The 14,244-nt window shown below is 37.4% G+C and overlaps 1 protein-coding gene across 50 annotated transcripts in view; it reads left to right on the forward strand.

The window, feature by feature from the left end:
- RIMS1 (regulating synaptic membrane exocytosis 1) overlaps window positions 1-14,244 on the forward strand; it is a 418,194-nt gene that overhangs the window by 264,791 nt on the left and 139,159 nt on the right. For all 50 annotated transcript variants that reach the window (XM_070244805.1, XM_023625163.2, XM_070244806.1 and 47 more), the window contains 4 exons: window positions 6,847-6,914; window positions 7,557-7,667; window positions 9,241-9,340; window positions 13,304-13,427. In XM_070244805.1, the coding sequence (XP_070100906.1) occupies window positions 6,847-6,914; window positions 7,557-7,667; window positions 9,241-9,340; window positions 13,304-13,427 (403 nt within the window). The remainder of the gene's footprint in view (window positions 1-6,846; window positions 6,915-7,556; window positions 7,668-9,240; window positions 9,341-13,303; window positions 13,428-14,244) is intronic.

Consider the following 14,244-nt stretch of genomic DNA (forward strand, 5'->3'; position numbering starts at 1 on the left):
AAAGTGTATAAATGGTTTTTATTACATTATAACCAAAGTACTATTTATTAACTTGTGTGCTGGCCATCGTGTTCTTGGGTCACCTGCCTTGAAGGGGCCTGGTGGCTCTGCCACAGACTCTGTTTCACTGTGATCTTCACTGGCTGTGGGAGCCATAGGAAGGCCGCACAGGGACCCAGGAGACCTAGAAATCGATCATATCTTGGTGTGGTTTCCTACTTAGAAAAGTTAAAACTAGAGGAGTGGCATCAGCATCATGGCAGAGTGAGCTCTCCCCTCTAAGATACAATGAAAAGGACATTTATATTCCAACAGAAGACATTCACACAACACAGAAGACATCTGAGAGTCCCATGCAGCCATACGACAGAAGGTGGAGGTGTTGGAGTCTCCCCCAAGGAAGTGGAACGAGGAAAGAGAACATTTTTCCTGCCTGAAGGACAGCAACCCAGGGATTGCGCACAGCCTCCAAGAGGAAAGCCAGGAGGGAGTGGTGGCCCTTTGCAGGAATGTCATAGATCTTGAGGACCCTCAGAGCTCAGGGGAAAGCCCCTACAGAAGTGTCTAGCTATTGTGGGGATGTCTTCATCAAGTCAACACCCCAGGAAAGCAGACAGCGAGGGACAGAGCAAGAAGCCCCCAAGATCACACATGAGAAAGAAAGCACCCCCCACAACCGGCTTCCCAGCCCAACACCTGGGAACTGCTCCATGGATCACAGTGCGCTCAGAATACGTAGCTCTTGACCCTCACTCAGTGGCTCCAGGTGGAAGCAGTGATCAGATACTGCCACAGTGCGGAAGCGCAAATCCACACTATCTATCAGTATGAAAAACTATATTAAATCTCCAGAACAGAAAGAAAATGACAAGTACCCAGAAATCAATCCTGAAGACAGGGAAATCTGTAATCTAAATGACAGAGAATTCAAAATAGCTATCATTAAAGAACTCAACGAGTTAAAAGAGAATGCAGATAGACAACTCAGCAAGTTCCAGATCTATGTCACAAGAGATTGAAACTATAAAGAAGAACCAGTCAGAAATGTTGGATTTGGAAAACACTATGGTTGAGATAAAGCAGAATATGGATACCCTGAACAGTAAAGCTGATATCATGGAGGAACGAATAAGCAATATTGAGGATAAAAATAAAGAAATGCTTCAGCTGGAGGAGGAGAGAGAACTCAGACTAAAAAGAAGTGAAGAAAGTCTCCAAGAAACATCTGACCAAATTAAGAAATGCAGCATAAGAATTACAGGTATTCAAGAGGGAGAAGAAAAGGAGAATGGAGCAGAAAGCTTGTTCAGAGAAATAATAGCAGAGAACTTCCCAAACCTCAGGAAGGAGATGGAAATCCATGTGACAGAAGCCAGTATATCTCCTAACTCGGTCAATGTAAAAAGACCTACTGCAAGGTATATAGTAGTGAAACTGAAAAAAGTAAATGACAAAGAAAAAATACTCAGGGCGGCAAGGGAGAAGAAAATAACATACAAGTTAACCTCTATCAGGCTATTAGTGGATTTCTCAGCAGAAACCTTACATTCTAGGAGAGACTGACATGACATGTTCCAATCTTTGAAAGACAAAAACGTTCAGCCAAGAATACTCTATCCAGCGAATATGATTGAGAATATATTTCTTCATCAGATATGCTGGAGAAATAAAAACTTTCCCAGATAAACAAAAGCTAAAGGAGCCCATTGCCACAAGACCCTCCCTACAAGAAATCCTCAAGAAGCCCTCATACCTGGCAAAAAAGGGAGAAAGAGGTTGCAAAGCCCTGAGTGAAGAGATAAATAGGTAGAAGAAATCAGAAAATTGGAGCTATCCATCAGAACAGGTTAGCAAATACTCAAGTAAAACATTAAAGATAAGGAAGATAAACACCAAAAACAAAGATAATTTTTTTGTTTTCACCACAAATTCAGAAGATAGAATAAGATGTGACAAAAACACCTTAGGAGGGGCAGAGGGAAGGGACTGACTCTGCTTAGTCTAAGGAAATAAGAGGTCATCAGAAAATGGACTATCTCATCTATGAGATTTTGCATACAAACCGCAGGGCAACCACTAAACAAAAAGTAGGTCAGAGTTACAAGTGATAAACAAGGAGAAAACTAAGAAATCCAGCATAGAAAACTACCTAACTGAATTGGTAGTCTGAACTACATGGGACGAGAAACAAAGGAAATGCAAGAGAATTGGAAAACAAGCGATGAAATGACAGCATTAAGCCTCATACATCAATAATCACTTTCAATGTAAATGGTTTGAATTCTCCAATAAAAATACATAGAGTGGTCAGATGGATTAAAGAACCCACCAATATGCTGCCTCCAGGAAACACATCTCAGCTCCAAAGACAAACACAGGCTCAGAGTGAAGGCATGGAAGACGATACTCCAAGCTAATGGGAAACCAAAGAAAGCAGGTATTGCCATTCTTAGATCAGACAAAGTAGACTTTAAAATAAGATACATAAAGATAGACAAAGGCGGGCAGTATGTAATGATAAAAAGGACACTTCAGCAATAAGACATAACACTTACAAACATATATGCACCCAACGCAGGAGCAACAAAGTACATAAGCAACTATTAACAAATCCAAAAGGAGACATTAACAACAGCACAATCATAGTAGGTGACCTCAGCACTCCACTCACATCGATGGATAGATCATCCAGACAGAAAATCAACAAGGAAATAGTGGAATTAAATGAAAAACTAGACCAGTTGGACTTAATTCGTATCTATCCAAAGAACCTGAAATCAACAATTCAAAGAGACTCATGCACCCCTATGTTCACTGCAGCATCATTCACAATAGCCAAGACGTGGAAGCAACCCAAGTGTCCATCCACTGATGATTGGATAAGGAAGATGTGGAATATATACACAATGGAATACTACTCAGCCATAAAAAGACAAAATTGTCCCATTCACAGCAACATGGATTGACCTTGAGGGCATTATGTTAAGTGAAATAAGCCAGACAGAGAAAGACAAACACTGTATGACTTCACTCATGTGTGGAAGATAAATACATGGACAAAGAGAACAGATTAGTGGTTACCAGGGGAAGTGGGCTTAGGGGTGGGGACAGGGGGTGAAGCGGAGCACTTATGTGGTGACAGACAAGAAATAAGTACAACTGACGTTTCATAATCATTTAAACTATTATGACCTCAATAAAAACAATACCCTACCTTCTCTCAAATTAAAAACCCATTTTTAGGACTATGTTGGCTTTTGTAAATGCCCTGCATACAGACATTGAATAAAGATTTTTTTTTTAAAAACCCCTTTTATTGTGAAATAATTATGAATTCATAGGAAGTCACAAAAACAGTACAGAGAGCTTGAGTGTACCCTTTGCCCAGTTTCCTCCAATTATATTTTACATATCAAAACCAGGAAAGTGACATTGACACAACATGTGTGTACCTCTATGCCATTTTATCATGTGTAGATTCATGTGATTACCACTGCAATCAAGATGATGAACTGTTCCATCATCTTGAGGGACAATTTCTCTCCTGCTGTCCCTTGACACTCACACTCATCCCTCTCTCCCAAGCACCCTTAACCACTGGCAACCGTTAATTTGTTTTCCATCTCCATAATTTATCACTTTGAAAAAGTTATATAAATGGAATTATATAGGACGTAAGTTCCCTTCTATTACTAGTTTTCGAAGAGTTTTAAATCATGAATAGGGGTTGAATTTTGTTAAATGCTTTTCTTGGATCAGTTGAATGATTGTTAGCCTGCTAATATGGTGGATTACATTAATTTTTGAACATTGAACCAGACTTGCATCCCTGGAATAAAATACTGCTTGGGGGCTGGCCCCGTGGCCGAGCAGCCAAGCTCACGCGCTCCGCTGCAGGCAGCCCAGTGCTCCGTTGGTTCAAATGCTGGGCGCGGACATGGCACCGCTCATCAAACCACGCTGAGGCAGCGTCCCGCATGCCACAACCAGAAGGACCCACAACAAAGAATGTGCAACTGTGCACCGGGGGGCTTTAGGGAGAAAAAGGAAAAAATAAAATCCTTAAAAAAAAACCCCTACTTGGTCAAAGTATATAATTCTTTTTGTATATTGCTGAATTCTATTTGCTAATATTTTGTGCAGGATTTTTGCATCAATATTCATGAGAGATATTGGCCTGTGGTTTTCTCTTTTTTGTATTATCTTTGTCTGACTTGGTATCAGGCAGTCAGGTCTCATAAAATGAGTTGGGAAGTGCTGCCTCCTCTTCTACTTTCTGGAAGTGTGGAATTGATGATAATTCTTAAAATACTTCACAGACTCCGACAGTGAAACCAACTGGGCCTGGAGATTTCTTTTTTGGGGAGTTTTAAAAATTAAAAGTTCAATTTCTTTAAAAGTTAGAATAAAGATATTTTTGCCCAGTATTTTAATTTGTCTATGTGCTGTGCTGTAATAAAGTAGCTTAGGATTCATCTAATTTTATTTAGTTTTAACATGCATCTTGCTATAGAAAATAAACAAAAATAAAAGAGGCAAATTTTATGGAGTATATGTACTCTCTGGGAAGGACGAGTCTTCTGATTTTTGGTCTATGATTTTTACAGTTTTCTTGAATGGTAACAGTCTGTTCTGTATGGGAAGAACAGTGTACTTTTTGAGATGAGGAGCACAGTTATGGGTACGTGTTAGAAAGTGTGCAGAGTTGCTACGAGTCGGTCTTGGAATTAATGAGTCCCATCTTTTTTTATCACCATTTGTTATAATGATATTTAAAATATGGTGTATATTTCTTCTGGAGATGGAGAAGATGTCCAGATTTTCTAATACTTGGTCAAGTGTAACTGTCATGTGAATTATTGCAATTTCATAAGAAAATACCACGAATTTATCATTTTGTAGCAATGCCACCTGGTGATCAATATCTTTAATGATCTATTAGGAAAACAGTCAAGGAAAATGTTTTGTATTAATGAAATACTGGATTTTGAATATTTTAGGACCAAGTTTTGTTGAGTGTTGCTTATTATGTTAACAGTAGAGAAATGTGACCTAAAGACAAATTAGAGTACTCACGTCAATAATATCTTTAGAACGGTAATTGTGTGGAAAGAAGAAACAAAGTTTGAAACTACATATTTAGATTTTAGAATTTACTTTTTGTATGTCTTTAAGAAAAAAACTTATATTTTAATGGATGATAATGAAATTAGTGATAAGAAAATTGTTAAAACCTTCAGAATATGAAGAAATGCAATTTTATATAAAATGTACTATTATTGTATGCTAAAATATTGAATGTATTTTTTCATTTACATCTATTAGCAATTTTTAGTAAATATTTACTATACTATGTATGACCAAAATTGGAAAAAAAACATTTTTAGCTGTAAAATGTGTAGCATCCATATTAGCACTGTCATGATGATGCAAGAATTAGTGCTGGCTGCACACTGGCATCACCTGGCAAGCTATAGCTACCCCAATGAAACCAGTTAAGTTAGACTGTCCATTCAGGATTGCTGTCCCACAAAGCACACAGATGAAAAGCCCTGGCTTTTACACCTGTCCTTGTATTCCGTCCACTGCGGTGGTCCAGTAGATTAGAATCTGTAATTGCCACCAAGCCGTGTGCACACTTTAAAGTCTCTGATTTTGAGAGGGACAAGGGCTCTGTGTGGAGAAAGTTTTAACAGATTATAGTCTCTGCCAGCACCATTTCTGATATCCACTCCTTCCTAGAGTGTGCTGTAGTCTATGTGGCGTATTTGAGGAACATTCTAGCATTTCTTGTAGTGTCCATGACATTCCAGTTCAGTCTTTCTAAGATATTGTGTTAAAGGAAAGGGAAGCAGCTGCTAAGAAATTGAACTGTGTGGGTTTTTCATGCCTGCAGATTTTAAAGTTTTTTTTTATTTTCGATCACGTGTCTTTTATAGAGCCTGTGTTCACCCTGCCTGTCCTGGGCATAACATTCTTCACTTAGGGCCTTCACGGATGTCAGCAAACATGTTCCCAGCAGCAGTGGGAAGCAGCAGCCCGTTAGCTGCCCTGCTGGCCTCACTCTCAGGATCCACGGGGAGTTTTCCTTGATTTAATCTGAGATTTAAAATGCAAATGGTCATTCTTTCTCACGTGGTTACCCACTCTGGCCTTTCTTTCTACGCAAATACTGAAAGCGCTGCTGCTTTTAATTTTTTTTCTCAGATGCTTTCTTCAGCATTATACTTTTAGGCGAACAAAATCAAAATTAAATGTTCGTAAGTTCATGTTTACAAAGTTAAGGTTTTTAAAGTCTTTTTTATGGCTGCTCTGTCATTTGTATGTACTCCTTTGCTAAGTTATTCTTGATATTTAATTACCCAACACTGGGCTGTAAAGTGTGTGTCCTGTTGTTCAGTTGAGGAGGGAAGAGCTGGAGACCAGAGAGCAGTTCTGACAGATCTGATGGAGTTCAGACAGTAGAAAGGGAGGCACTGGATGTTAATGCTCATCTCAGTCCAGTGAGCGGTGTCTCTAGATGGCAGGCTGGGCCTTGGGGTGGCTCGTCATTTGAGGGCAAGTGGGGTGGGTTAAATTAACCCAGTTCTTCGTCTACTGATATGTCTGTTGTAGACTGATTTATGAGAGTAAAAGTCAGCTCTCCCTTAGTGTGAAGAGTGTGTGTGACACACATTCATTCCAAGGATTCGGGAGACAGCCTCTCGATGCAGGCGCGTGTTGTTCTGGGATGTACACCCTCAAGATGCTGGTGTTCTTGACCTTTCACTTCGTAGAGTGGAGGAGTTGTCCTTAAGGTGATGCTTCTCCACTCGGAAGTGTGACATCTCCTTCTCCTATGTGCAGGTGACTTGGACTATTACTGGTTGGATCCTGCCACGTGGCACAGCCGGGAAACCTCGCCCATTAGTTCGGTAAGTTTTCTGGGAAGGGAGAGTCTGGGGTCAGGGATGAGGAGGGCTCGTCATCGTCCTTTGGTAGGCGATGGAGAGCGATCTTATTCTGCTCCATTATACGTTGTGAGAGCAAATATTGATTTCATTCAAGACAATACTGTTTTGAAGAAAAAACAGTTATCACCGAGTAATTATAACAAATTTTAAATTAAGTCAAAAGCAATTTTTAAATGACAGCTATACAGAAATGAGATATTGTTTGGTTAATGATATCAACATTAGCAACTCAAAATATGGAATCAATTTTTTATATAAGCAGATGTATCTTCAAATTTCAATGAATTTCATTTCAGAACCATTTTTTAGAGATGCACGTAGTTTCTGACAATGTTTAGGACTGCCGTGTTTAGTGTCAGTGTCCACTGCAGATAAAATATAGCTCTAAATGAAAATTGTTCTGTGCCAAGGATAGAGCTCACCAGAATACAGAATTTCCTGTCGAGTGTCTTCTCACTGAGGAAATCACTGCTACAACCAGTGACTGTGTGTCTGTGGGAAAGAAAGCAGCTTATCTTTAAAAAAATTTTTAGTGAGCCCACATTGGTTTATAACGTTATATGAACAGCTGATTTTTTTTTAACTTTTTTCATGTTTCAATAGCATCCTGTAACGTGGCAGCCATCCAAAGAGGGAGATCGATTGATTGGGCGTGTCATTCTCAACAAGAGGACAACCATGCCCAAGGAGTCGGGAGCCCTGCTGGGTCTGAAAGTGAGTAGCTGGTTGAGTGTGTCTCCAAGGGCATGTCGCGGTGTGGACGTGCTCAGCAAAGTTCTGACGATGATGCTGACGTACCTCTGTCCTCTCCAAAATAAAATCCTCTAGTGATGTATCTTGTTAATGTATTGATGTTTTATGGTAGATTTAGAAGTTTTATCTGGCTTAATATTTTAAAATCATTTTTATTAATGTGGCATACAGATGTGTTAGGAAACTGCAATAAAATATGGGAAAACTAAAAAATTTTTCTCTGAATGTGAGCTTCAAGGACGACTTTGACGTTAAAAAGGTTTTAATGGATGGTAGTAAAGTAAAGAGGCTGCATAATTTTATTATATCTTGACAGCAACATAAAACATCATTGAGATGGTTCCCTAAGTGCAGTAGAATTTACAGTAACACCCAAGAGAAAAACATATCTTCTAAAAGTATTAATTGACTTCTAACAGATAGACGGAAAGACCAGTAAATTATGAAAGATTGCTTTACTGTAGATGTATATATACGCACACGATTTGTTTTATTGTGTGTGTGCGTGTGTATGTGTGTTAAATCATGTGGTTTTATTTGCTTTCAGAAACTTAGAGAAATATTCAAAGATGTGGCTTTAAAAGTATTATTTACCAAGAGATTGTCCTACAGTCGTGTGATCGTTTGACCTCTTCAAAACCATTGACTATTAATCCAACTAAAATTTTTTCAGTTAATGTACTCAATAGCATCACTTTATTGATCATTACGTTAATTTTTCTTGCTGTGAAATATTTCTGATCACCACCACTGATGGGCATGTCCCTAAGAATTGTGGATCAGCGTCAACTTTTGAGAATATCCCTCCCACTTTTAATGATACATATTTAGCCCCTGCATCAGGAGAAATTGAACTTAGAAACTTGCAGATGTATTTAGTTTTAGTTACAGTGGAAAAGCCAAGTGAAAGTGTTACATATTTGGCAGTGTCACTCAGACTTTGAGCGTTAGATTGGGACAGACGGTGTTTCAGATGTGGAGGTCATCCAGATGGTCAGTAGCAGAGACGGGCTTAGTCTTTTACTCTGTGAACCATGGGGAGTTGCTTCCTCAAGGTGGCCTGTCTTGGCTTGAATCCCTAGTCGTTATGTCTTAGACCTACAGTCTACTAAAATATGCAAAAGATATAAAGATCTGATGTGAGAATGGGGCCTTATCTGCATATAGAAATATAATTCAGTTGGTGGCATGGATTTAGAGGATAAGGGAAAATGGACCCTAACGTCAGACAGTGCTGTATGATGGTCAGCAGGAAGAACCAGCACCACGTCATTCATGGTGCCCTGTGTCGTCAGGTTGACATCGGGAATCAGTGCATAGACTTCCTGAGGACAGTGGTGATCTCAAATAGAATGAGATGTTTTCTTTTCAAAACTACATGGCCAGCTCCTTTAGTCAAAATGTACTTCACTTCATTAATGTCCCTGTGCTCAATTCTGAACACATTATCAAAGACTGTAGGATTAATCCCTGAAACTAATAAACGTACGTTTCAGTATGAGTCTTGAGAACTTATAAATTTGTAATTATCCAGGTTGTTGGAGGCAAAATGACTGACTTAGGACGCCTTGGTGCCTTCATCACCAAAGTAAAGAAGGGTAGCCTTGCAGATGTAGTTGGACACTTAAGAGCAGGTAAAGCTCCTTTTTTAATATTTAAACAATGTGTACTCTATGCATGAGTTGGTGGTTGTCAATTTTGGGTAAGTTATATGCAAGTCAGTTAAGTAAATTACTAATTTTAATGCATGAATAAAGATTTTTTCCTGATATGGATATTACTGATTGCAGTAAATGGTAGCTATACATCAGTAGCAGTTTGGAAAGAGTAAGAGTAGGAATCTTTTTTCATTTATGTAAAAATCAATAGATGCAAAATGCTGAAGGATTACTGAGTTTTGTGGATGGCTTCATAATACCGCTATGAAAATCCAAAACAATGTAGCCTTGTGAAAAAAAATCACTATTTAATTCTGTAGTTCATACTTTAAGCTAGAATAATTACTAAAGTTTTCTCATGGTGGTTCCAAAACACTCAGTAGCAGTGTTTTTAGTAAAATACAATCATAATCACATTTCTCACACAGATTATGAGTAATAAAATGTTTGTTAATGTAAATATGATAAATGTGACGTACACATGCCGACGTGCTATTTCTTGGTATTTGGAAATTTATGTTATGTTGATCTGTAACCTTAACACAACATAATAATATCATTCAATATATGCAAATGTACTGTATTCAGTAGCAACATACTTTACAATCCATTTTTCATAAATTGCTAATTTTCATTTTAGTTAAAATCATATTAGCATATTTTCCCCGGTTTACTTCAGAGTTTGGAAAAAATCTTTTGGTTGGGGTGTCTGCTTATGCATTTACGAGACAGTTATAAAGAAAACAGACTAGGCTGTAGAACTGAGGATTTGTAACCCACAGCACATAGAAAGACAACATTTCTAGGCTATGTTTCAGTTTTTATAACTTAAGATGGTAATTCTTGAAACCTTGTGTTGTAATTGACTCCCAGGAAGTCAGTTCAGAATCATCAAGGTTTTTTCTTTGATAGGGACGTGCTGTGCAGGTGTTGTAAAGGGAGAAAATCCAGATCAGGGATTCCTCTCCGTCTACACACACGCAGCACAGAAGAGCGAGAGGTGCAGGACAGGTTGTCTCTTATCAGGGCTAGTTGTGATTCTAAGAAACTAGCTCAATTGGGAGTGACTGTGTCAACAAACTGAGTCGTGGCTTGTTTATGACTCCAAAAGAAGCCTTCGAAAGTTGAAGAACCTTGTTGCCTGCTCTGTGTAAGATAACTGGCTACAGAATCTGAGTTCACGGTTCACATTATGAACATGATGACTTCTGATTTCGTCTTTGTGTTTTAATGGGAGATTACTTAAGAAAGTCAGTGAAGGGGCTTTTCTGTACAATATGTCCCTTAGTGATTAATTTCTTTTATTTACACCCTCATATGCCCAGAGCCTGAGAAACTTTAAAATGTTAAAAGCTCAACTTAAATAAAATACGTACAAATATGCTTTTCACTTTAGGCAGTTGATGTATTTGTAAAACATATTTTAATAAGATAGATCATAAGTTATGCTTGATTTACATTACAGTGTAGGTACCATTTCTCTTCTGTTTGCACATGAACATCACTGGCCTATCTAACTACGGGGCTGTTTTATCAGCGTGACCGTTCAACATGGCTGTCTTGCTTTAATCCCACAGTAGCTTTCTCTGCTGCTGCTTCCCCTTGGGTCCCTGCACTGCACCATGACCTGACTTAGTCACCAAAAGACAAAGTTGACCCCGACCCTGCCCTCATTCAGACCCCTCGGTGACTCCCCGTCATTGTCTGCTCGGTCGGAGCTCCGTGGCCTTGTCCTCTGCCAGCTGGTCCAGCCACTTTCATTACCGTCCCCTCTGCCTCCAGCCATGGCAGTCTCCGCATAGGTCCCTGGAAGGCCGTTTCCACCTGCGGGACCCAGCCTCTCTGCCTCTTGTCTGCCTGACTGCTTCCTGCTCTTGTGCTCTGCCTGTTGAGGGCCTGTCCCTCCTTCAGAACTCATCCAAAGGTCTCTTAATTCTAAACTGTTTCCTGATATCTTACCAGGAGCAATAACGAATTACTACCTCCCTGGCACGGTCTGGCTCTATGTCTGTTCCTCAGATGAACTTCTTTTATTGCATTTGACATTTTCTTAAAGGTATTCATTTCCATATTTCTCCCCCGCCCCCAAATTTGGGGACAGAGAAAGTCTCCTTTTCATCTTTGTAGCTTCGTAATCCGCATCCTTTCCTGAAGAGATGATCCATATATAAATAAATATTGTTAAAAAGACGACCCTCTGGTTTAGGAGGTACTGATTTGTAAATAAGTAAATTCGTGTATTAAGTTAATTTAATATTAAAAGTTATGCTTCCAGGTTGCTGTCTATAAAGAGGAGAATTTTATAATGCAGTGCTTTTGCAAAATGTTGATTGAAACTCATTACTAGGTAGTAAAATCGATTTAATGGTTGCAACCATCAATAAAAAAATGAAATAGAACATAATAGAATAGGAAATATCAGGGTAAGTATTGTTTCAGAAAATATTTTTTCTTGCACACACACACATATACGTGTTCACGTGATGTAAACTTTATTTCTTTTCCTGGTCAAAAAAATTTAAAAGACTCCTAAAATATTTTAAATTTGTAATTATTTTATTTATTTTTTTTCTAGTGTAATATATTCATTGCCTATTTGAAAAACTTTGCTAGGTAACTCCTTAGGTCGAAATGTTAGAAGTCATTTAACTGTTGGTGGTACCCATACCCTTTTACCCAACTGAAGCAGCGTATGTGCTTTTTAAATATTTGCTTTTTACTTTTGAGTAAGCAAATACTTGGGAAAAAAGAATTGCTTTAAAATAATCCTAGCAAAATAAAATTTTTCTACTTCTTTTAAAAAAGACCTAGCTAAAAAGGAAACGATTTCATGTTTATACTTAGCTTTAAAATGTATAATGATGGTGTTGATCCCTTACTTCAGCACATCTTTACTCAGCTACTAGATGTTATAGGCACTGAGAATAGCAAAATAAACAAAAACGTGAAAAAATTGACACATATAGTACCACTGAAGCTGGGATATTTCAGCTGAGCTGCCATGTGAATGGAAGTGGGCTGGGCAGAGAACCATTTGGGACCTCAGACTGCACTAAATATTTATGCAAATAAACAATTTTTCCCAAATGATCTATGGTGAAAACTCTAGTTAAATAGTAAGTTATTAGCCCATGTATTTTAGCACCACGTCACTCTCCTTGATTAATCTTAGAATATTTAATAAACTAATAAGTACTATATTAAATTATATTATTTTGAAAATATTTTCTGATTTTGCTTTAATGCTCACAGTATGTATTCTGTATAGAACGTGTGTGTTATGAACATCTGGAAGTGGGTTAACTGTCATGCAACAGCTTCACATCTGCTTGCTTTGTACCTGCCATAGCTACCTGCGTTACCCCCGGGTATGGATTCAAATCCTTCCATGCATTTTTATTCTGCTGTGCATCTGGTGAAGACAATGAAGCATGACTTATAATTGGAAAATTCATGCTAACAAATGTTAATTGCTATTTCTACCAGAAATAAAGCAGGATTTATGCAGAGGTTAATAAGAATCTTTCACAGATAGAGCCGCCTACATTTATTATATGGAGGGCATGCTGCTAATTATTATTTTTTAATGTTTCCGAATAGGCTGTGCTAATTCCATCCCATAGCATGATGTTATTTTATATTATTTCTGGGATATCTCAAAAGATAAAGGCAGTTTTGTATTGTACTGTTTCCAGTGACCAGTAATATTCTATGGGGAAAGAAAAAGAAAAAAAAGAAAGAAAGAAAGAAGGAAAGAAAAAAGTGTTTAGAAGAACCATTTAGCTGACATTATATGCCAGTCAATTTGCTTTTGAAAGCAGAGCCTAGACAATTAAACTATTTGTATATGTTTTGCATTTCTTTGTTAAAAAAGAGAAAAGATAAGTAAAATAAACAGAATATATAAGGTAAAAAAATACCCTTTTTTTTAAATTCAAGGGGATGAAGTTCTAGAATGGAATGGTAAACCCCTGCCGGGAGCTACAAATGAAGAAGTTTACAACATTATTTTAGAATCAAAATCAGAACCTCAAGTTGAAATTATTGTTTCAAGGCCTATTGGGTAAGGCTAAAAAAACTTACTTCTTAAGTTTAGTAAATTACATGTATTAGCAGGGTTTAAAAAAGGAGTTTATACATTCATACAGTACATGTTAACATGGATAGTTTTTTCTTCAATTATGGGCATACATTTTAGATTTTTAAAATTTCTTAATTTTTTGAACTTGAATTCTGAATTTTCTTCACTACATTTTAGAAACTCCACAATTTAACAATTGTAATATCAAAAAATATTGATATATATTTTTCAGAAGTGAAATATAAAGTAAAAATATTTTCTTTTAATGGTAGAACTATTTATGTTTAGTAATTCTAAATTAATGAGTAGCATTTCCTTGAAGGGAGTCAGCAATAAACATCTTCTTGTGATATTTAAAATAGTGATGATTTCACATGTCTACATGAACTTTTTATTATTCTACTAAGACTAAGATATTTTTTATAAATCTTTACCCATGGGTAGTTCCAACTTTTATTTAAAATCAAGCAAGTATGAAATATTTTAACATTTTAATTGGTCAAAATAATTGGTATCTTCTTTTTCAGACTTCAATTTTCAGCATACTTTAATTATCTACAGCCATTGACATATTTTATGTATCCATTTGTAGAGTTCCTATATTGTTTTCCTGGCAAACCCACAAAGTCCAGAATAGTCATTTTGCCAGTCTATAATTTTTTGGAAGGCATTTTGAACTGTCTCATTATCAGTGGCTTAATGTTTGAATATAGTTTTGGAAATATTTCCCTTTTTTTTCCTATTCTCTAACATATTATAGAGCCATAATTCAAGATTTTTTATGTTGAAGAACTAGTAA

Source organism: Equus caballus, chromosome 20 (genome assembly GCF_041296265.1).
Source record: "Equus caballus isolate H_3958 breed thoroughbred chromosome 20, TB-T2T, whole genome shotgun sequence".
Lineage (NCBI taxonomy): Eukaryota > Metazoa > Chordata > Mammalia > Perissodactyla > Equidae > Equus > Equus caballus.